The sequence below is a fragment of the Acomys russatus genome, chromosome 15, assembly GCF_903995435.1.
Source record: "Acomys russatus chromosome 15, mAcoRus1.1, whole genome shotgun sequence".
Classification (NCBI taxonomy): Eukaryota; Metazoa; Chordata; class Mammalia; order Rodentia; family Muridae; genus Acomys; species Acomys russatus.
The window spans coordinates 59,721,091-59,743,121 of record NC_067151.1 but is presented as its reverse complement, the minus strand read 5'-3'; the positions used below and the strand labels follow the sequence as shown (position 1 = coordinate 59,743,121).

Genomic DNA, 22,031 nt, shown 5'->3' with positions numbered 1-22,031 from the left:
GATTTTAGCATAAAATTAAAATTTATATTGTTAACAGCCAAACGTTTTGATCTTAGAGCTTACGTGCCAAATTTTCTTAGACACCTAGTCTTTTTTTTTTTTTTTTTTTTTTTTTTTTTTTCATGGAATACTGAAATTAGAAAGTGGTTCTGGTCTTCCTGCCTTATAGAAGGCATAGTGCCGTGTGGACACTGTCTTTACTGTCATTGCTTAGAGTGCAGTCATACACTGCGTGTGCCAGTACAGTAACATTGAGTCCTTCTGGGCATGCTCAGAAGGCAGTTTCTTTAGGGTTGTGGCAATGAGAAATCCATCAGTGGCCTGTCCTATCCCTAGGGGACCTAAATAGCCAAGTATGGTTGCCTATGCCAAGAGACATGTTTCCCTTGGCATCAGAAATGAAGACTGTGTTCTGCTGTCTTCCAGGGTATGCGGCAGAGCAGAAGGTTGGTTCTATGGTCTTTACGTCCCTTTCTATGCCCTTTATTTGACAGGAGCATCTGATCGAGAACGAAGTGTCTATACTGCGGCGAGTGAAGCACCCCAACATCATCATGTTGGTGGAAGAGATGGAGACAACAACTGAACTCTTTCTAGTGATGGAGCTGGTCAAAGTAAGGGTGGACGGGTGCCACTGGTGTCATATCTCCAGGCTTGCAACGCTCCTGAGGGACCTAGTCTGAAAAGTATCCTATAGCCTCTTAACCGATGTCGTTCGTGCACAGCGATTTCCTGCATGGCCCTTTCTTCATCTGCTCCAAGCTGATGTGACACACTTCTTACCTCATAGGACTGAACTGTTGGCATTTCAGTGCACACCTCTCTCTCTCTCTCTCTCTCTCTCTCTCTCTCTCTCTCTCTCTCTCTCTCTTTCCTCCCTCCCTCCCTCTGCCTCTCCCTCTCTCCCTCCCCCATCCCTCCCTCTCTCACTCTCTCTTCCTTTATCCTATAGGGTGGAGATCTCTTTGATGCAATTACTTCTTCAACTAAGTACACCGAGAGAGATGGAAGTGCCATGGTGTACAACCTGGCCAACGCCCTCAGATATCTGCATGGCCTCAGCATCGTACACAGGGATATCAAACCCGAGAATCTTCTGGTATGTTCAAAACCTCTGCTGTTTCATTTCCAACTCACGCTTCTTTCTGTTCTTTCAAAGTGACTGTAATACTATGAAAGCCATTACACACACACACACACACACACACACACACACACACACACACACGATGGCATTTCACGTGTGAACCGGTACCACAGTAGTGAGCAGAGAGCAGGTGAAAGAGACTCTAGAAAGCCACTTAAGTTCAAGTTGGATGGTATGTTCTGCATGCACACATCAGGTCTGAACGGGCTTCTTGAATTGGTGTGTACTTTGCTTTCCATTAGAAAGTGCATTTTCATTTGTCTTTGATTATGTTAGTCAGCTTCATGTTACGATAATGGAACGTTATCATAATTGATGTGTAAAGAGAAAAGGAGTTTTGATTTGAGCTCAAAGTTCTGGAGGTTCCAGTCCAGTATAGGTGGATCCATTGCTTTGGGCCTCAGATAGGACTGGCTGACATGAGTAGGGACAGCTGCCCACTTTATGGCCCAGGAAGCAAAGAAAGAGAGAAAGGGACCATCAAGGCTGTGTAACAATGTAGGTACCTTGCACAAAGCTCTGCCTGGGATCGGTTCCACCACTTCCCACATCTCTGCCCTGGGCATCAAGCCTCTAATGTGGAAGTGTCTGGGGGGACCACTGACGTCTAAACGCATGGCAGTGATGCTAACGGAAAGAAGAACGACAGTGTCTGGTGCATGACTTTGAAGAAGAAACTGAGGGCAAGTAGAGGCACTTGGGTGAGAGACGTAGAACAGACCAGCTCATGTGCAAACAGGCTTTCGGAGGTAGTCCGTTCCTCTCAGCTTTCTGGCTATGAAAAGATGCTATGTCCCCCCTGTCCCTGAAAGTATCATGTATTCTATTCTATAGAATGAAAAGTATTTTCTTCTGTGATGTGTAGGGACCTTGGTGTATGAGTCCTGGTCTGTTTTTCTAGCCTCGTGACCTTTTATAGCACCTTCTCTTCCATCTGACCCAGGATGGCACTCACCCTTCATAGTGCACTATAACAACTGACGCTTGCTCACTGGGGAACAGTTCCTGAGATTCCAGTGTCAGGAACTGCAAATGCTGGCTGGGGAGTCTCACATGTGTGCACTCTTCCAAACCCAAGCTGAGAGGCTTTTCTGTGTGCTGATCCATGGTCGTAACTCCGGCCAGTCTCTCCGTCCTCGGCAGTCATGACTCCAACAGTAGTGTGACACCCCCATTTCTTCTGTCTGTCTCAGTCTGTGTTTGTAATATCCTTCCTTGCCCAGTATGGCTAACCTCTTCACCTTATAAGGCAGTGAGGGCACAAGTTACGCCTTTGACACGATCCCAGAATCTCCAACCCAGTCATGGCCCCTTCTGGTTTCTGCAGCACTTGCCACAAGGCTGTGATTTCATGTACTGCCATCTGTCTCCTTCTTCAGATTGTAAGTGCCATAGACAAGCTCTCATGATCCTTCTCTTTCTGCTGTCTGGGACAGTGCCAGGCAGGTACGTTATGGAGGTGTGTAAGAACACCTGGTGGTGTCTCTCATAGTCATTCAGCTAGCCAGGAGTTGAACAAAAATCATTATGGCCAACCTCAGGCACCATACAAATGATGGCTGAAAGGGCTATCTGGAGACCATCCCAGGGACTTCTTATCTTCTTTTTAACATTTATTTATTTTTGCTAACCCAGAGTATTCATTTTCCATTTGGTAATGCCATTCATCTTCCCCCCTCTCTCTCATTCTTCTTCCATATATTACATTGTGACCAGTCTTCCCTTCCTTCTCTGTCTCTTCCCAGCACCTCCCTTCTCTCCCTCCCTTCTCCCTCCCTTCCTCTGCCTCCCCTCGGAAAAGAGCAGGCCTAGGGACATCAACCGAACAAGGCATAGCAAACTACAATTAGACCAGACACATACTATCACATGAAAGCCGGACAAGGCAACCCAAAGAGGGAAAGGGCCCACAGGGAAGCTAGAGTCAGAGGAAGCTCCGCTCCCACTGTCGGGATTCCCACAAGAACACCAAGCTCTTCAGCCATGACACGTATGCAGAGCACCCTACGGGCCTCCTGACTTCATCTAGAAGTCTAAGTAGCCCCCCTCCTCTCTCCTCCCCTCTCTTGCTCTCTCTGTAGAAAACAGTTTGTTTCCCACCACTCGTCTTTCCATCTTGTTTAAGCGTCTGCAATAGAACGGCTAAGGCCTCTTAGTGGTTGTTTCTCCCCACTCACTGGCCTGGGAATGGGGAGCTACAGACAGCCCTCTGTGGTTGGCTGGACACCCTAACCCTTTGCGGGAACTTTTGTAGTGGTAGAGGTAAGGCATGGCCACCCTTAGATGCACTTGGGAGATAGAACCACCTTGAGCACAGCGGAGCCACACGGTGAGCTCCTCTGTTGTATGGGGCAGCAGTGTCTCCAAAGCATGGTGGGCAGGTCGACATGCGATGCTTCTAAGAGAGGCTGGTGGCCGGCTCTGGCCCTGTCACCACTAGCAGGCATGATTCCTGCAGGCTGACCAGATCTGCTTAGCGAAGGTCCCAGGCATGAGTGGCTGGCAGCGGAAGTGCTCTGCTGGCAGCAGGAAGCTCCAGCACAGCCTGCTAGCTGGTTTTCCTGGAGGAGATGACTCTGACATCAACAGGGCTAGTCATGGCGGAGCTGCCAGCAGAAGCTGCCCCAGGCCCTCTTCAGCTTATGACACGGTATCATCAGATTTCCTTCTGTTGCCATGCGGCTCGGCTGGAAATCAGGATTGCTGCCACCTACATATACTTGTGCTGCAAGGATTAAGGACACTCTCCTTCATTTGCAGGGACTCTGGGGGCTCTGGACATCCTGTGAGCATTTTCCTTTACAAGGGAAACTAGGAACACTTCCAGATGGACCCTTCCTGGGTATCACAGAAAGGCAGAGTTCTTTTCTTACTGTCTTCTCCTCTGAGGGGTTTACATGGGCATTAGCATTCATAAAACCCTAATCTGAAATTCAGAAGCATCCAGAGATGTGCTTTTGAGAGCTAGGCATGGAGGCACATGTCTGTAATATAGTGAGTTTGAGACCAGACTGGGCTACCAAGTGAGATCCTGTCTTCAAAATAAAAGAGATGTTTTGTGTGTCAGCATGTCACCAAGTGGAGGGCTCGATACCATGAAATGTCACTTCATAAAGAAAATAATTTAAAATACTGCACAGAATTATCTTTAGGCTATGTGTATAAAGTATACGTGAAACATAAATGGATTTTGTAGTTACTGTTGAAACCCATCCCCAAGATAACGCGTTACGCTGTATACTAAAGTCTAAGACTTTGTGTCTGAGCATTAGTATTATTATTCTTGTTACTTTTTAAATGAGGTGGTGACTCACCGTGTTCTCAAGGCTGGCACTGAGTTCAAACATCATTCTGTCTTATCTTGAGAGGCTAGGACTGTAGATAGTGTGTATCACCATGCTTGGTTCCAGACATTGTGTGTGTGTGTGTGTGTGTGTGTGTGTGTATGTGTGTGTTGCTGAGACTGGAGTCAGGCACCAGAAATGACCCTAGCGACGTGCACATTTCCGAGCAGCAAATGTGCCAGCTATGGAACTCCAAATCATGTATATCTCTCTGGTAGTCAGCAGGTCAGCACTGCCTGAGGAGAAGGTGCCATTGAGACACTAAAAGTAAGTGCCTCACGTAGTCCTTGCTCTCTTCCTGTCTGAGAACTAATTCAGTTTTTAAGCAGCGGGGCATTCTGACGTCTGATTTGCATCCCGTTCCCTGGTAGCAGTGTCATAACTTAAAGCCCTGCCATGGCAGATGTATGGGTCGCCGTGTCAGGGAGCACGGAGGTGGCCGTTAATGCTATGAGTTACAGCCAGGCTCTGCCCTGTCATAGTTAACTATGGGAGACCAGTGATAAATTCAGTGTTTCCAGGAGTTCGGGGACAGAGGAGAGAAGAGGTTCGGTTTCTCATAGTTGATGTCCTTCTAAATCATTACACTGGCATTTTATTTAGAGAGCATGAGGGATTCACTTTGGATGTGGGGCCTGCACTCCCCGCATTTTTCAGTTTTGCATTCTGCCAGCTACTTGACAGAGCATCTCTCAGTGTGAGGTGGGCTATTCGAACGTGGCAGGGCTGGGGTTTTCACAGCTGTTTGAATTCATTCAAAGTCTGCACACGAGGCTGCCTGGATTTTGGCTCTGTTTAGATACAGAACCCATCGCAGGGTGGTTGAGTGTGCCGATGAGGGGGTCCTGGCTGCAAAGCCTGCTTGGTAGCTTAAGCTGAGTTTTATGTGCCTCGGTTTCCTTGCCTGCAGAATGCAGGTAACAGTTCTTTTTCTGGTCAGCCAGTGTGGTCCCAGTTCAAGTCCAGGGCTGTGCTTGGGAGAATATTTAAATCTGCAAAGCCCCCGAGGGTATCTGTAGCTGTGAGGACACCTTGGGAGTTCTCCATTTGTCTCTCTGTGACAGTCATGTCCCCTCCCTCTCTCTTTGCCTTCCAGGCCTTGTGCAGGGTAGGGAAGCCCTCCACCTCCGAGCTGTATCCCCCTCTCTACAGTCAGTCTCATAAAGCAGGAGCTGTGTGTGTGTGTGTGTGTCTGTATCTGTGTGTGTGTGTGTGTGTGTGTGTGTGTGTGTGTGTCTGTGTATGTCTGTGTGTGTGTGTGTGTGTGTGTGTGTGTCCTTGCCGAGTACATACACAGTGCTGTTTTATTTTCCTCATAGCTCTGAGCAGACTCTCCAGCTAAGATTTAAAGGCTATTAGTATGTTTTCGTATTTTCTTCCTCATTGCGAGGAGGCAATTCAGATGAAGCCCTGTTTCCCACTTCTCTGTCCAAGCTGTCCTTTCTTTTCATGTTACCAGAGGAGTCTTGACAGCTCAGCACTTGTGGGTTGCCCACTCCCTTTCTGTCTGCACTTCTGCATCTGACTCCGAGTTCTATAGGGGATGTGAAAATGTGCCTTCTGAGACTGTCTGACAACAGCCTCTCAGTACCCCTACACATTTCTAAATGGAGCATTTAAAATAAACACCGTTCTATAAAAACAGTACCTAATAAGTTGAAAATGTGAAATAATCATGACATTAGTGAGTGGCTGACACTCGATACAGACTCTTAGGAGAGTGTGCTTTACAATGCTCTTATCACTACAGTTACCTAGGAAATTTAGTTCTAGTGTTTGGGTTTCAGTAAATGTACCATAAATCCTGACTCTGATTATATTAGATTGTTCTCACTAATGGTTACATAAAACACTGGATGGAAAGCTGTCCTATGACTCTGACTTCAAGCTAGATCATTTGTATATTTGTGTATGTTTCTGCTCTGTTGAGGGATTCACATAGAGTGGTAACTACCTTTGAGGGGTTCAGAACCACCACCGTTGACTCTCTAAAGTCATGAAGATGTGCATGAGTTGTGTCTGTGCTGTGTGTGTACATAGAAGAAACCAGAATATCCCAAAGGAAGCAAAGGTCTCTAACAGGTGAAGGCAGGCAGGGTAGGGAGGTGGGCCACCAGTGTCCCTTCACAGTGCCCATAAAGCTCAGGCATCACGTCATAGGGAGCCACAAGCTGTCTATGATGACTGCGTAAGTCACCCCCATCAGGGGATGATGCTATTATTAACTGCTTTTGTTGAGAAAGCATCACTTTCTAAATGCCTCCCCCCCGACCCCCCCAAACCCCTCCCCCCACTGCCCTTCTCCAGTATGTAGTGGTTGAGGTGAAAGTGTGGCTCAGTAGTAAAACACAAGGAAAAGCAAGCCATGTTTAAAATACAGAAACAGAGACTTGCATAGTGATGTGGGCCGTGCGGCTATTTTTTCTCTGGAATTTGGGGCTTTCAGATGGATGCATGAGGCGGTGTACTTTGGCAAGTTTTGGATCACTCAGTTACACAGACAATCCCAAGTTAGCGGTGTGCCCGCTCGTCGCCTTCCAAACCTGTCTACTTGTAGTGTTGTTTCCTGGCTTTTGTCTCTTAGCGATGGTTTGCGTGGATATGAGGTAAATCGTTCTCAACTGTGTGGTCATTGCCAGCACATGTGTAAGAAGGCTTAAGAGGGACGTTAGAGTCACCCTCGGCACTTCTCATAAGGGCTTGTTAAGGCTGGGGCATTGCTCATGTGCAGTGTTAACTTGTGGGGAACTGTGTAATACAGTCATCGGAAGGAGCTTAGTATCAGCTGCGTAACATTTTTTTATTATAGGTGTGTGCCATAATTTACTTAGCCACCACTCTATTAGCCAATTGGTTGATCCTGTGCTTAAAAATCATAAATATGGATATTGACAGCCTGCATATAATGTGTGGGTCTTTCTTTTTCCCTCATGTAGATTCTTACTTATGGTTTTATTGGGTGAAGTTCCTATTTAGATTTACATTGTCTGATCCCAAAGTGTGTTTTCTTTTCAAGCTTCTGAGGATTGGTTTCTGTCCCCCCCCCCCCACACACACACATAGTTTTTGTATTTTAGGTTCAGGGTGTATCTCTGTGGTAGGGCTGATGGTTAGCATAATCAGGACACTGAGCTCAGACTGTCATCGCCCGGCTGCCTATGTGAGCCAGTGTGCGGTTTGTTGGCATCCTAGGTAAAGTACTTCCTGCAAAGATAGAAATAGTGTCTTTCCAATTTCGCACAGTTGAACAGAAGTCCCTGAAGAGAGATCTCTTAGCCCCGTAACACTGCAGTTCTCTTTCCAGAAGAGCTCTCTTTTAAAATGTAAAAATGAATGTGTCTTTCCTGCCTACCTTGGTCCATCTCACAGTTGTTTAAGCTAAAACAAAACAAAACAAAGCACCCAAACCGATGATTGTTGGCTGGTTTCTGTTTCAGGTGTGCGAATATCCAGATGGAACCAAGTCTTTGAAGCTGGGAGACTTTGGGTTGGCCACAGTGGTTGAAGGCCCTTTGTACACGGTCTGCGGCACCCCGACCTATGTGGCGCCAGAAATCATTGCGGAAACAGGGTGAGATTCTGCGGTCTCTGGACCTGCCTTGACGTCGGCCCCTGCTGCTTTCTCCTGGGAAGAAGCAGAGAGAGATGCCATCTACACCATGACCTTGACTTCTGGGAACAGTTTGTTCTTATCTGGCCTGTACTACTGTCCTTTGGTCAGTGGTGGGGGGTGGGGGTCAGTTGGGGGGTGGTCACCGATTGTGGTTAGATGGCGTTTTTTTGAAGGACAACTCCTCCTTCCTTGTGACATTAACCTGGCAGGTGCTCAGAGGCCCATGGTTGCCTACTCTCTCTCGCTCTGTTTTTCAGTTACGGCCTGAAGGTGGATGTTTGGGCAGCTGGAGTGATTACATACATACTTCTCTGTGGATTCCCACCATTCCGGAGGTAACTATATTTGGATTATAAATCCTCATACATGTAACTCCTGGCAGAAAGGTCCCTAAGCCAGTGAATAAAATTACCAGCTTAAAATCATAAAAATACACCTTTCTCTGTTTGTGTTAATTTACAGCCTACTGATGCAAACTTAAGGGTTTTTTTGGTTTTGTTTTGTTTTGTTTGGGCGTTTTGATGGGTGTTTTTGTTTTTGTTTTTTAAGTTAGAGCTTGAATGTGGCATGCACACGGCCTCTAGGCTGCTTCTAGCCTGACCCTAGCCCCACCATGCTTCCTATGTGAGCCTCTGGTCTTTGGCTGTTGTTCCATGAAAAATGTTCCTAGCACAGACTCTAGACTTCACAGCTTCTCAGTCAGTTTGAGGAAGGATGGGGTTTCAGGAGCCATGTGTAGGAACCTGAGTCATCCCCCTGCACTTTTTCACGTTCTTGGTGTAGGTGTCACTTTTAGTTAATTCGATAGCAGTGGTGTAAACTACCCGATTCTGATATAAAATTTCTAAAGCACCCAGCTTCCTTCTCATAAACCAGGCACTATTGGTGATAGTTTTAGTCCTTCCCGTAACATTTATTACCTCAGAAGCGGAGTTACAGAAAGTTTTGGCATCAGCTGGCCTGGAAACAAACAGCTGGCACTAGGCAGCTACATGCTGGCCTGGCAGGAGCAGAGGTGAACACAGACATCCTTGGCGTCTCCTGAGGCTAGTGGCTGACTGAAGCGGAAGGGCATCTCCCAGTGCACAGTCGCGTTTCTGCCCTTCATTTCCGACTCCCCCTTCGCTCTGTTTGGCGAGCAGCTGTGGTGTGCTAGGACTGCTCTAAGTGACGGCTGTAGTGCTGGGGCACTGGCCTCAAACCTGTGACTTCAGCCTGTTTGGGCTGCGGTAAGAATCTGCCACAGACTGTGTGTGGCTAATTAGGGCGCAAAACTTATTCTCACAGTGCTGGAGGCTCAAGACCAAATCACTAACCAGCAGGCATGATGTCTGATAAGGGTCTACTTCCTGGTCATTTGAGCTTCACACAGCGGAGCCGGAAAACTATCTTACTCTCTCTCTTTCTTTCTTTCTTTCTTTCTTTCTTTCTTTCTTTCTTTCTTTTCTTCTCTCTTCTTCTTCTTTCTTTCTTTCTTTCTTTCTTTCTTTCTTTCTTTCTTTCTTTCTTTCTTTCATGATGTTAAGTGTTGAACTCAAAGCTTCATGCTAGGCAAGCACTTTCCCTGAACTGTTCCCTCTCTAGGGACTTCTTACAAAGACATTACGGTCCTACTCATGAAGGCTCTGCCCTCATGACTCTGGCTGTCTCCCACAAGCCCACCTCCTCCTGCTGCCCAGGTGAGGGTTAGGTTCCACCGTGAGGAGTTCTGAGGAGTAAGTGGTGGTGTTTCCGTGTTGTATTGGGTCAGTGACTAAAAGTAGTTTATCTTTTCCTTCCTAACATTTGTTATGAAAACTTTCTGGAAAAAGAAAAATTTTTTGTAATGTAGTTATTTATTTTATTTTATTCTATTTTTCAAGACAGGGTTTCTCTGTGTAGCCTTGGCTGTTATGGATTGACTTTGTAGACCAGGCTGGCCTCGAACTCACAGAGTTCTGCCTGCCTCTGCCTCCCTGAGTGCTGGGATTAAAGGAGTGCACCACCGCGCCTGGAAAAAAAATTCTCACATTTTCAGTTTGAGTTCAGTAGTATTTTTATTGATAATTGCCGTGTACAGATTGGCACAGAAGTGTTAGTCTGCTTTTGAAGAGTGTAGGGTATAGAGATGTGGAACACAAGGACAGTGACCAGAAACATCTGGCTGGGTGTGGATGGTTGGCTGGCTCAGTGTGAAGCCATTAACTAGAGGACTCCATTATGCAAGGCAGAAGGGAGGGAACAGAGGGTGGGTAATTTGTGGTCTGTTTTTATAGTGACTTGAGCCCTGGACTGGTGATAATATTTTGAGGGGGTGGTCCAATGTAGAAGGATGGAATGTTTTGCTAATAGGTGACACTGGGACAAGTTAAGATGCAGTTCCTCTTTTTATGACTTACCCAAGTTGAGATCAAGGAAAAAGGATTAGGGGGTGGGGGTGGGGTGGATGGGAAATCAGCCTTAAGGAATCTGTGCTCACAACTCCCTCTAGTGTTTATGGTTTCTGATGCACCCAGCGAGAGTTGCATTTGTATTGTTAGGGAGGTGAGGCTTTATTGTTGCGGAGGAGGCTGTCACCGGAGGCCGCCGCCCCACCCCCACCCCTGCAGCAGCACTGTATTTTGGAGGGGGTAAGTTGGCCAGATTAGAGCAGCCTACTGCACTCTGAAGGGGCTGCCTACTGTCAGAAAGCCCTAGCTACCCCGCTTTCACATATCACGAAAATGTTTTTTCCTCTTTGCTTGAGATAATCTGTGACATGAAACACCTCTTCTAGAAATGTCTCTGCAGCACAGACGTGTTAGGCAGATTCACAACCTGCTCTTATATAAAAACATATATGGAGAATTAAGGATGTGATGACCTAAGTGAGACCACTTGGAATGGATGGCATAAAAAATTGTGTATCGAGGGCAGGGGAGGGAGACCACTTGCTTGGTAGAGGGCTTTTGTAATGAGTGAAGCCCTTAGTTCAATCCCTAGCACCCCATAAGACCCAGCACAGCAGCCTATGATCCCAGCACACAGGGCGTGGAGTCAAGGAGGGTAGGAAGTTGAAAGTCATCCTCGGCTGTGCAGCAGGTTTCAAGTCATGCTGGGCTACATGAGACCCTGTCTCATTAAAAAATAAAAAATAAAAACAACTATATATGTATTATGTCTTATAAAATGTATACTAAAATCCTTTAAACAAGTACTTCAAAATGCTTTGTTTGCATTATAGGAAGTATGCCTTTAGCTGAAAGCTTTCGAACTGAAATTGTTACATGGAATTATCTGCCTCTTTCAGAGTCTTAGGGTGTGTGTTCTAGCTTCATCTCGTCCTTCCTTCCTTCCTTCCTTTTCTGTTTTTTTTTTCTTTTTTTGTTCTTCCTAGTTCTCAAGTTCATTCGTTTCCCCTCTCTTTTCTCCTTAACATCGGACTCATCTTCACAAGACTAGCTCTCAGAGACATCTAAAGTGTTCCCAAGCAAGAGCGTGCTATGGCTGCAGACTAAAGCATTCGCAAAATTGCTCTGAGGTTCCTCAGCCCTGTCCCTCTCTGTCCTGCTCTCATCTTTGAGTGTTGTTTGTGAAATGGCTTACTGACCCTTGCATCATCTGTCACACACACACACAGAGAGAGAGAGAGAGAGAGAGAGAGAGAGGCGAGAGGAGAGAGAGAGAGAGAGAGAGAGAGATATGACTGTTTTACACTCATGGTCCCTTCATCTAAGGGCTATATTCTTTTTGAATAAAAAAAGCGCCCCCACCAGACCTTGTAGTGTAAATGTGATAATAAATCCAGTGTGGATTCAAACACAGTAGCTGTTTGTACGCCCCAGGAAGGATGGTCTGTCTGTGTGGGTGGGTGGGTGGGTGGGTGGGGGGGTGGTGACCAATCTTCCAAATAGCTCTGGTGAGTGCGAGCATTGATCCTTGGAGTCCCATTCTATCTGTTCAGCACTCTGGGTTCCTGTTTGCTGAATTGGGCTATATTGCTTAGAGCCCGTGGACTGTTGCAGAAGCATTGCAGCTTCTTAGCTCTGTATTGGCTAAATGATGATGTTACCTGTGCCTCCAGGAAAAGGAATAAAGGGGAGAGGAATGGAGTACTAATGACAGTTTTGAGAGTCAGTTTTACATGTGTCTTCTAACACCCTCTCCTTAGGTGCCTGTCAGATCCTACTGTTCTTCTGAAGGGTTTTTTTTTTAACTCACTTTGAAGGAGCTTTGGGCCGACCCAGCAGGGCAAGGGAGAAAAACAGTTGTGTCTACTCAAGTTTGTGTACGCACACTTTCCAGGCTTGCAGCAGTAGCCCGTTGCCTTGCCTGGGTATTCCACTGAGCTCTTTGCTCCTCAGGTAACTTTTGACCTTCTGTGTAGACCAGCAGGTGTTTCATAAGTACAGCCATGTCATCAGACAGCCTCAGCCACTGGCTAGCAGATGGTGCTCTAAGTCTCCTCTGAGAAGGTGGGAATCAAAACCCTAAAGGCTCGATAGGGAAATTCTAAGAAATCTGCACGCTCCCTGCCCTGTAGTCCTGGTTTGCAGTGCTGACCCCAGCAGCCTATTCTGAATTTCCTGTTGGGGCCTGTGGTGAACGAAGAAAGCTAAGCACGCTGCCTGTCTCTGTGTTCACCACATGTGGGGACATCCCACATCCAAAGCTTTCCCTTCAGTGTTTTCACACTCCAATGGCACCTTCCATCACATGCTGAGCGCCGTGTGTTCTTTAGACACCATAGGTGTGTTTGGGGAGGGGCCAAGCACCTCAGGTCGGTTGGGGAAGCATCCAGGATGCTTGGCCTTGACTGAGCAAGCCTAGCTGGTATCTTTGGAAGTTTTCTTTCTCCAAGACTGAGCACAAAGGAAAGTTGAGTTGTGGTGGGGAGCAAATTATGTCATGATTTTTTTTTTTTAAATCTATGTTCTGAACTCTGTGCAATTTTCACCAATCGTGGTCTTTTATTGAAAAAGAAGAAGAAAGGACCTTCGCCATAGAGAGCATCTATTATTTGTAGTTTCTATTTTTTCTTAACTGTTTACACACAGTTCATCTCTTGAGATGGGCTATGGCTACATCAGTTGGTCTTGAACCTCTGGGCTCAAACGATAATCTTGCCTTTGCTCCCCAAGTGTCTGGTACTGTAGCATCATGTCACGACACCCGGCTTTCATTTTAACCATTTGCAAGCTTATTCCTTGGTTGTTTTCCGTCTGCCTGGCTCCCAGGCCTAGGACATGGCCTTTGGTCATTGTCTAGAAGGAAAGTCCTGTTGTCATCACACAGCTACCATACATGACTGAATGATGAAATGCGGAAGCCGAAGAGCCTCGACCCTTTCCTGTTGCTTAGAGACACTTTGTGACTCTGGCTTCTTCCGTTTCTTTCTCACCAGTGAGAACAATCTCCAGGAAGATCTCTTTGACCAGATCTTGGCTGGAAAGCTGGAGTTCCCAGCTCCCTACTGGGACAACATTACAGACTCTGCCAAGGTACCATGGAGGGCTCTTCCTGTATGCACTGTAGGCTCCTTGCATGTGAGGCTGCAGCAGCCCACGGTTAGGGCTCCAGAGACATGACTCTTAACATGTGGTCTTTCTGCAAGTTTAACCTGTAGTATAGTCTCTGGAGTCCCTCATTAGAATTGAGACCCAGACTACAATTCCCATCATCCACTGCTCTCCTAATCTCTATAAACATTCGGACATTTACTTTTTTAGAGAAATATGTGTTGGGCACAAATCAGAACGTGAGGATGAATTAATGAAATACACTAAGTGATAAAAAGGGGAAATGTTGCAGTATACTGTGGAGTGAGCCTAAAGACCCAGAAGTCTTAGGAGGGACAACCTGGGTCCCTTCAGACTTGAGGGATCTGGCTGGCCTTAGAGTCATCTCCTGCACTGTGCTGAAGTGGGCGTAAGCACTGAGCGTGTGGGTGGTTGGCTTCACGCCCCAGTGAGTGAGCTGCTGTTTTGGCTTTTGATGTCTGTGTTTATGCAGGAATTACCCTCTTTCTCCTCCTCTGTGGTCTTCTCCCTCTCCCCGCTCCTTTCCTCCCCTTTCCAGGAATTAATCAGTCAAATGCTTCAGGTAAACGTTGAAGCTCGCTGTACTGCGGGAGAAATTCTGAGTCACCCCTGGGTGTCAGTAAGTACCCACACTCCCAGGAAACGAATGAGTTATGTTGTGTGGTCAGCAGCATGCTACTTTCCTGTGTGTTTTGTGCAGACACAGTTGGGCATTTACGTTGTATGGCAGGCAAAATGCCCATCCTAACGATCAGATATCACTGGAGAAGATGACTGATCCCAGATTCCTTCATCTGCTCAGTGGATAGATAGTCTGTCCCTCGCTGGACCTCAGACCGCATCTGCGACGTGGGTTTGGCCGTGGTGCTCTTTAAGGACCCCTTTAAGGACTTCCTTCTAGTTCAGGGGTTTGTTTGTTCTCCCCAGTAATAAGTGTGTTTAAAACTTAGCCTCTGTGTCCTTGTGACATGCAGTCCTCCTGTTGACTGGAAGGAGAGACGCCACCTCTCTTCCAGAGGTGGCGGAGAGGATATGTTCCCTCTGGGCCAACATGGTGAACTTGACCACTGAGTTCATTAGCCACAAGGCTATATCACTGTGTACGTCCTCCACTCTGCAGACTGCTTCCCTGGGCTGAGAGGCCAGGTAGAAGGGATGCCACGTCTGTCTGTCAGCTGGATGGCTTTTGTACTGAAGGTCACGCTTGAGCCTTGAGCATGTATAGCATGTTCTCTGTCACTTTTTATTTAACTTGAGAAATGGGGTCAGGCTCCGGCCATATTCCCTCCTCAGCCTGCCATGTAACCAGAGCCACAGCAAGGGGTCACTGAGGCGGATGGAATTCTTGATTAAAATGATAAACTGTTCATTTTTATGTTTCCATGGGCTGATTTGCGCTATATATGCCTTGGGAGAGCGCCTCAGAAACCCAAGCAGTGCCTTTCTTCCTTTGAGTGGAGACCTGTGCTTTCCCCTGGTTCTGAGGAAAGATAGATGGCACAGTGTCTCTCTGAAGGCATGAGGCACGACACTGCAGAGTGACAATACAGAATTTTGTGTGACTCTGCCATGCTGAGGACGGAATCCAAGGCCTCAGGCATGCTGGCCCAGTACTCTTCCATGGCGCTGTACAGCAGTAACAATTATTTTTGAAAGAACTGAACCTCTGTTCTTATGGCTAAGATGAGCCTGTTCAGGATGATGTCATCAGGTTGACGGTGGGGTGGGGTGGGGTGGGGTGGGGGGGTTGTTAACTGTCAAAGAACAGGTGAAGTTGAGGATCCAGAGTCACTGTATTTGGTTCTTTCCTGTAGGATGATGCGTCCCAGGAGAATAATATGCAAGCTGAGGTTACAGGTAAACTAAAACAGCACTTTAATAATGCGCTCCCCAAACAGAACAGCACCACCACCGGGGTTTCTGTTATCATGGTAAGTGGGACGCAAAACTGCCTCAGCGAGCTGGGGGCATCTGGCCTGGCTGCTGAGCTGGTCTGCTCTTCTGAACTAGATAGCCAGGGTGTTCGCTCATGGAAGCCGATGTCTTCCATGATCCTGTTTTCCTGGGAGGAGTGACTGGCATGTGGAGGGTGCTTCCAGCCCTGTCTCCTGGCCTCTGCATGGCAGGCTGGGCACTGGTAGGTGACACAAAGTCACAATGATAGGTAGATGTGAGGGAGCTCAGGCTCGAAGCTTCCTGGGCAGTTGCTCCTACCCCACCCCTTTCCTCCACCACCCCCAATAGCTGCTGTTATATCTAGGGAGAGATTGCAGCCCCACAGGATGGGCAGTGTAAGGAAATAAGGCCCGGCCTACTCCAGGCCTCTAATTGTTTGGTGTGTGATTTCTTTTGGACTTGGGATAAGAAACAGCCAAGTCAACAAATTCCATCCTTTAGAAACAGTGTTTGGTTAAAATAGTCCATGTGCGTTTTTGTTGTTGTTGTTGTTTGTTTTTTTGAGACATGGTCTTCTGTGTTAGCCTTGGCTGCCCTAGACTCGCTTTGTAGACCAGGCTGGCCTTGAACTCACAGTAATCCACCTGCCTCTGCCTCCCAAGTGCTGGGGTTAAAGGCATGTGCACCACCACACCCGGCTTTAGTTTTTAAAGCCTAGAAGAATACTTCTTTTTTTTTAAATCAGTTTTTCATGGTTAAATTTTTATTTTAAAAGTTAGTAACAATGATTCTTTACTTAAGGTCACACATATCTAAATACTTAAACTTACACACACAAAAATAAAAGTAACATTAAGGAGAGCCAGAAGAAAATACAGGGCAGAAAAATAAAACACAAGCCAAGGCCATTACTTTTCTGCTCCAGCTGCCCAGGCTTGAGTGCTTGTGAAGTGGGCCTTTGAGTCACTGTGAGCACCTCCCACGTGCCACTGAGTCTCAAGGTACAAACCAGTCTGTGTTGCTGCCCACCCTCCGTAGACGGTAGACATGGGGCCAGGGGCACAGGAGCAAGCCTCTCCTGGGGGAGGTGCCGAGAAGGGCAGCCCAGCAGCTCTGTCACCTGTGCTTGAGCAGCTGGGGAAGGTTCTCTGTCTCTCTTTCCCCACACCACAGGGGAATGGACTTATTCTCACTGCACAGCGTAGCCTAGCAGTGTCAGCAAAATGTGGGAACCCAGGAGGCTCCAGACTGCGCACAGCCCTCGTGGATGCACCCCCTCTGCTGTTGGGGAGGCACCTGCCACACCCCTGGCACCGCCTAGTCTGTGATGCTCTTCCCTCCCTCCTGGGAGGCTTAGCTCATTTGGTGAGCTCCCTCCCACTGTCCTTGTGACTCCTGTGCCCCCACACCCCACTGGGATCTGTGTGCTCCCTTTCCTGCCCATGCACAGCTTGAGCCTACAAGCTCGGCTTTGTGCCACCTCGCAGGACTTCAGGATATCCTACAGGAAGGCTGGAGTTGCAGTTTTTCTAACCACTGCAGCAATGCTTTATTGAAACCCTGAGAAAGTCTGAGATGCCACAGAATTATGGCTTCACTGAGTTGAAAAGAATCACGGCTCTTGAGCCGACAGCAAGAGGACACTTGTCAGGGGGTTATCTTTTGAGACGGACCCCATGAGCAAAGCAGTGAGCGTCAGTGCCTTGGTGCCAGGCATGGTGTCGCAGGCAGCTTCTGCTAGCGGGAAAGCAAGCCAGTGAGAGTCAGCCTTTGTGCTTGGGATGCAGCCCAGCTGAGCCTCCACAACCTCCCAAAATACATATTCATCATATAGTAAATGTCTTTAAGAGAGGTTGTCAGGGTCAGGATGCCATATCACCAACTAATCAGCTTTCTAATCGCCTAAGACTTGTTTTGTTTTGCAGCCCTGTGCCCAGAACTTAGGAGATTTTTATCCAGTGGGTCACTGGAGTCAATGGCCGTAGAGGCCTGTGCCCTGCCTCCTGACCACTGGAGCTCAGCTGAGGTTCTAGAATGATCGACAGTCCTCCACAGGGCCAAGTGTAAGCTGTGAACACTGTGCTGTGGGTAGTAACACAGAGAACCTCTTACTGCTTACACGTCGCAGGCTCCCCGCTGCTAGTGGGCACTGAGGAGCTGCTGACGGTGTCATTGCATTCGGAATCTCCCGGAGAGCTTCCTGGGACTGGTTTTGTTTTATTTTGTTTTTTTATTTTTCTGGCAGTCTCTGTCCCCAGTCGTTCAAAAGCCAGCCTGCCAAATTTTGACTTGTCCCCAAAAGTAGCAGAAGCCTTCTTGGTTGTCCCTCCCCAAGTCAGGGCTGGGCCTAGGTGTGGTTGCAAGGTAGGACATATGAGACACTTCTGGGACCTCTCTCCTATCGTGACTGTACCTCGGAGACATCCCATCCCTGAGAACAGTCCTCAATTGTTTCTATATTTAAAACAACCACAAAATGCCCGTCTCTGGCATTAATTTGCCATTACTGATTATGTTGTCTTGGTAGTTGAATTTTTAAGGACCTCTGGATATCTTAAAGATGAGGTACTTCCTGTCTTCTGTCACCCCAGCATTCTCCCCAAAAGTAGGTGCCCGAGGCAGCAGTGGAGAATATGCCAGGGTAGGGGCTGATCCCGAAAGGTGAAGGGAACCAAAGCTGATGCTCTTGTCTGCATTTCATTTGACAGTTTGACTTGACAGTCTGAGAGACACCTCACAGAGCTTCCTTCTTTCCCCAGTTGAGACTGTGGGGACCCGAAGCAGATCCTGGTATTCAACACACTGTACTCATGAGAGTCACACCTAATTTCAGCCCCTCTTCCAACTGCATGCTTGTCTCAGACTCCTGGCCCTCAGCTTCCTGCTGGTACAGGTCCTCTGTACCCACTGACCTCCTCCTGGCTAGCCCAGCCAGCCCAGCCCAGCACGCCCTCGGAGCAGCTTTGTACTCAACTTAGCTTGTCAGTCTGCTTGCCTGCTCAGGAGTGGGGTCCTAGGAGTTCTGTACCCTGCTCCTGCTCACACAGGTCAAGGACATCTTTCTGCAAATGACAGCAGGAGATAAGTCTCTTCTTGAGGCTTCTTCTGTGCTTTGACCAGAGTTGCATTTTACCAGTAAGATGGTGTGTGACAACCAGCCTCCGGAATAAGAACAGGAGCATATTACAGAGAGTTTCAGAGAGGCCGATGGCTCTGGGTCACACTTTGGATCTGACAGTCAGTCCTTAGTGTGCCGATAAAGGACAATGTGTTTGGGAGGTGGCTTCTCTGTCCTAGTGAGGGACAAAGCCTCAGAGACCAGAAGGGGCCATCTTGTGGCAGAGAAGGGAATGACACGACACCTCCTTCTGTGGTCTTACAGGGGGAGAAATATCAGCAGATGGTATATTCTCTGCATACTTTTGGGGTGTGTGCGTGCGTGCGTGCATATGTATGTGTGTGTGTCAGTGTTGGGTTAATTTCTTTATGTAAGACAGACAAGAGCGTTAATCGTGTTGCTTCTGTTGAAAGTAAGTCTAGCTTCTGTCCCTCTTGCCTCTCCCGCTGCCGCATTGCTTTCCCTGACTAGGTCCAAGGCCATGGTATGTACTAACTGCACTGCGAGCTTCTCCCTGCCATGCACGCTCATGGTCTCTCGGCCAGAAGAGAAGAGGAGAAATAATCAGAGGGGGCTGGGGGTGGGACGGGGTGGGTTGTGCTCTCGCCTACCTGGGAGAAAGCCTGTGCTGGAAATGAGTGCTCACTGTGTCTCTTGTGGCTGTTGCCGGGGCGGAGTGGTCTGACCTGATACTAGCAGCCCAGGTGCTAGGTTTCAGACCAGGCTCTTCCCACTTACCCAAGTTAACTGACACTGTCCTTGGAAGGTAAGGAGCACTCAAGGTTGCCGGGAGCTGCAGGGAGCACGGCCCCAGATGGCGGCCAGCACTGTCCATCTTGGGAAATTTTCTACTTGTTTTCTCATCTTTTTTTTTTTTTTTTTTTTAATTTGTGTTAATGTACTGGAAGAATCTGTGGCACATTCCTTGGCCTACAGGAATTAGACTGCAAAATGCCTCCTGGTCCTTTCATCTTATAGCTGAAGGTGGTACCCAAGATCTGCAGTCTCCTCGCCTGTAGTAAACTCAGTGAAGTGGCAGTTACTGGCTCTCAGGGCACACAAGCTGCAGTTGCCTGGGTGTCCTCCAGCACGGGCTGGAAGGCGTGTGCTTTCCTCCCAGGAGCTCTGCGCCCTTGAGGAGCTGAGCAGATGCACAAGGCAGGAGATGCAGCAGAGGACAGGCCTCCCTCACAGAGAGTGACAGGCAAAGGACCCCATGGAGGACATGGCTGCTACCACATCAGCGGGTTCCTGGGCGTATTACAGGCTTAGGACATGTGACAAGAACTCTCTTTAGATAAGTGTACTAGCTAAGCTGGTGCACTCGGCAGAGACTGGTGACCATCCCAGCACTCCTGGGTGTAGGTGTGAGCAAGACAGAGTCCAGGTGCAGCTCACAGCAGAGAAACAACTCAGGCCACCTTGTGCAGGCCAGCCGGCTCTAGAGCCCTGTCTCCCACCGCTGCTCCCAGCTGCCAGCACAGGCTGTGATATGATCAGGGCGAAGGGCAGCCAGGGTGCGGAGGAGCCTGGTGTATTTCTCCTCTTCTGTTCCTGCGGCCAGTGCATGCTGTGTCCTGCTTTCTGGTCCTGGTAGTGTGGTGGAGCCAGGCCTGGGTGATGTGCTGTTTTCTGCTGCTCTCTCCCCAGAACACGGCTCTAGATAAAGAGGGGCAGATATTCTCCAGCAAGCACTGTCAAGACAGCAGCAAACCAGCGAGGGAGCGGACCTCACCAGCCCCTCCCTCAGCCCAGGAGGCCCCTCCCCCAGCGGAGCCTCTCACGCTGCCCCCTTGTCCTCCAGCCACCTCTGGCTGTGATCTGGCAGGGACCTGGCGCCGCCACCGAGACTGAACCCTGTGTAGACAGGCCAAAGCTGCTCACCGTGCCAGGAAGGCCCCGTCTTCACCAGGCCTCATCACCCCTTTGCTGAAAGGGCCTTTTTCTCCTGACTGCTGCTTTGACAGTTTGTTGGCATGTTCTGTCACTGCCTGGGACCAGGGCTGGAGCAGCCCGGAGCCAGTGTGCAGCATGGCCTCGTGCACTCTGGGCTCTGCCGTCTCTAGCTCCTGGCCATGTCAAGCCACATCAGTTGTGGAGACATATTTGGAGTGACCTGTTTGAAATCATCCGTGTTGTTTCTAGTTCAGTAGACACTTGGCCGCTTCACCCGGAGAACGTGCAGCCTTTATCTGGACTTGCTTCACTCTGATAGAAATGCATTGGATGAACTAGGACTCTCCCGACTGAAGGATCCTCCAAGCGCCCTCCTTCTCACAGAGGACACAGCCATGGCCGTTACTTGGTAATGTCTGGTGAGAGGCAACATGGCCTCTTCCTCCTCTTAGCGGGCTCTGAATAGAAGAGATGAGTAGCCGGGAGGACCGCTGACCTCTGATTCCTGACTTTGGGACGTGCATTCTGACGGCCCAGGAATGCGCGAGAATCCCCTCTGGCTGGTGTGCAGGGCTCACAGACCTAGCCGACGTGCCCTCCTCGGTTTCCTCTGACCTTCCCTGTGTGTGTATTAGGAAATGTGTATGAAGCTGGCCTGCGGGCTTTTCAGTGGAATGCACAGCAGCTCTTGGCAGAGCAGGACCAGCTCGGCCAAGTCGTCACCAGGGTCTCCTCTCCCCTCTGCTCTTGGTCAAGAGCAGGCAGAAAGCCATGGCAGGTCTGCTGAGACCCAGCGGGGACTGGGGCGCATGGTGCTCCTTGAATGTCCTGTGACCAACCTTCTGGAAGGCTGCTGGCAGCTTTTCCTGTTTTCCACCACCCTACTCTTTTTAATAACTGTATATAACTGTGTATTTGTTTTACTTGCTTGTCCTCTAAACAGGTGGGCCCTACAGGCCGCTCTCATTGTTAGATTTTTGCCTTCTCCAAGTATCCCCAACCTGCAATAAACTCCTCCCTCTTCAGAAAAGCCAGCAGGTGGGCAGAGTTGTGTGTGGTTGTTTTGGAAAGTGCATGTGATCATCACATCTCTCCTTTGCCAAGACCCCTCAGAGGGGCCGCTACTGGGAAAGCCCAGCTCTGTCTGCGCCTTGGCTGAAGTGTAGTGATCACAGGTGCATCAACATAAGCAGGTTTTTCAGAGTGGGAGCTGAGGAACAATAGTAGGAAGGTTGGGGCTCATGGGAAGTGGCCAGACAACCCTGCTCACGCTTGTCCGGGCTGAGGTCCTGCTTTTCTGTGTCTCGTAAGTTATAAGTTTCTCTGTGAGGCTCCGCCTTCTGCCTGTCACAGTGCACAGTCTGGGGCTCTGGTTACCCAGAGCAGTCTCTTGTCTCTGCCTCAGAGCTTTACAACCCTCTGGCTTGAATCCACTGAGCAGGCTCTGGGTCTCTTGGTTCATGTCCCTGAGGGAATGAGACAGCTCATGCGCCAGCCCACCCTGGGCTCCACCCAGAAG

The 22,031-nt window shown here is 48.6% G+C and overlaps 1 protein-coding gene across 7 annotated transcripts in view; it reads left to right on the top strand.

Annotated features, from left to right (window-relative positions):
* Dclk2 (doublecortin like kinase 2) overlaps window positions 1-21,049 on the top strand; it is a 143,994-nt gene extending 122,945 nt beyond the window's left edge. For 4 of the 7 annotated variants that reach the window (XM_051157402.1, XM_051157401.1, XM_051157400.1 and 1 more), the window contains 8 exons: window positions 495-614; window positions 953-1,099; window positions 7,929-8,062; window positions 8,362-8,439; window positions 13,467-13,563; window positions 14,141-14,221; window positions 15,417-15,533; window positions 20,267-21,049. In XM_051157402.1, the coding sequence (XP_051013359.1) occupies window positions 495-614; window positions 953-1,099; window positions 7,929-8,062; window positions 8,362-8,439; window positions 13,467-13,563; window positions 14,141-14,221; window positions 15,417-15,533; window positions 20,267-20,470 (978 nt within the window). In that variant the 3' untranslated portion in view covers window positions 20,471-21,049. Of the gene's footprint in view, window positions 1-494; window positions 615-952; window positions 1,100-7,928; window positions 8,090-8,361; window positions 8,440-13,466; window positions 13,564-14,140; window positions 14,222-15,416; window positions 15,534-20,266 lie in introns of those variants that run through there. The other 3 variants (XM_051157398.1, XM_051157397.1, XM_051157396.1) reach the window with 1 other exon arrangement.
* Window positions 21,050-22,031: the final 982 nt, after the last annotated feature.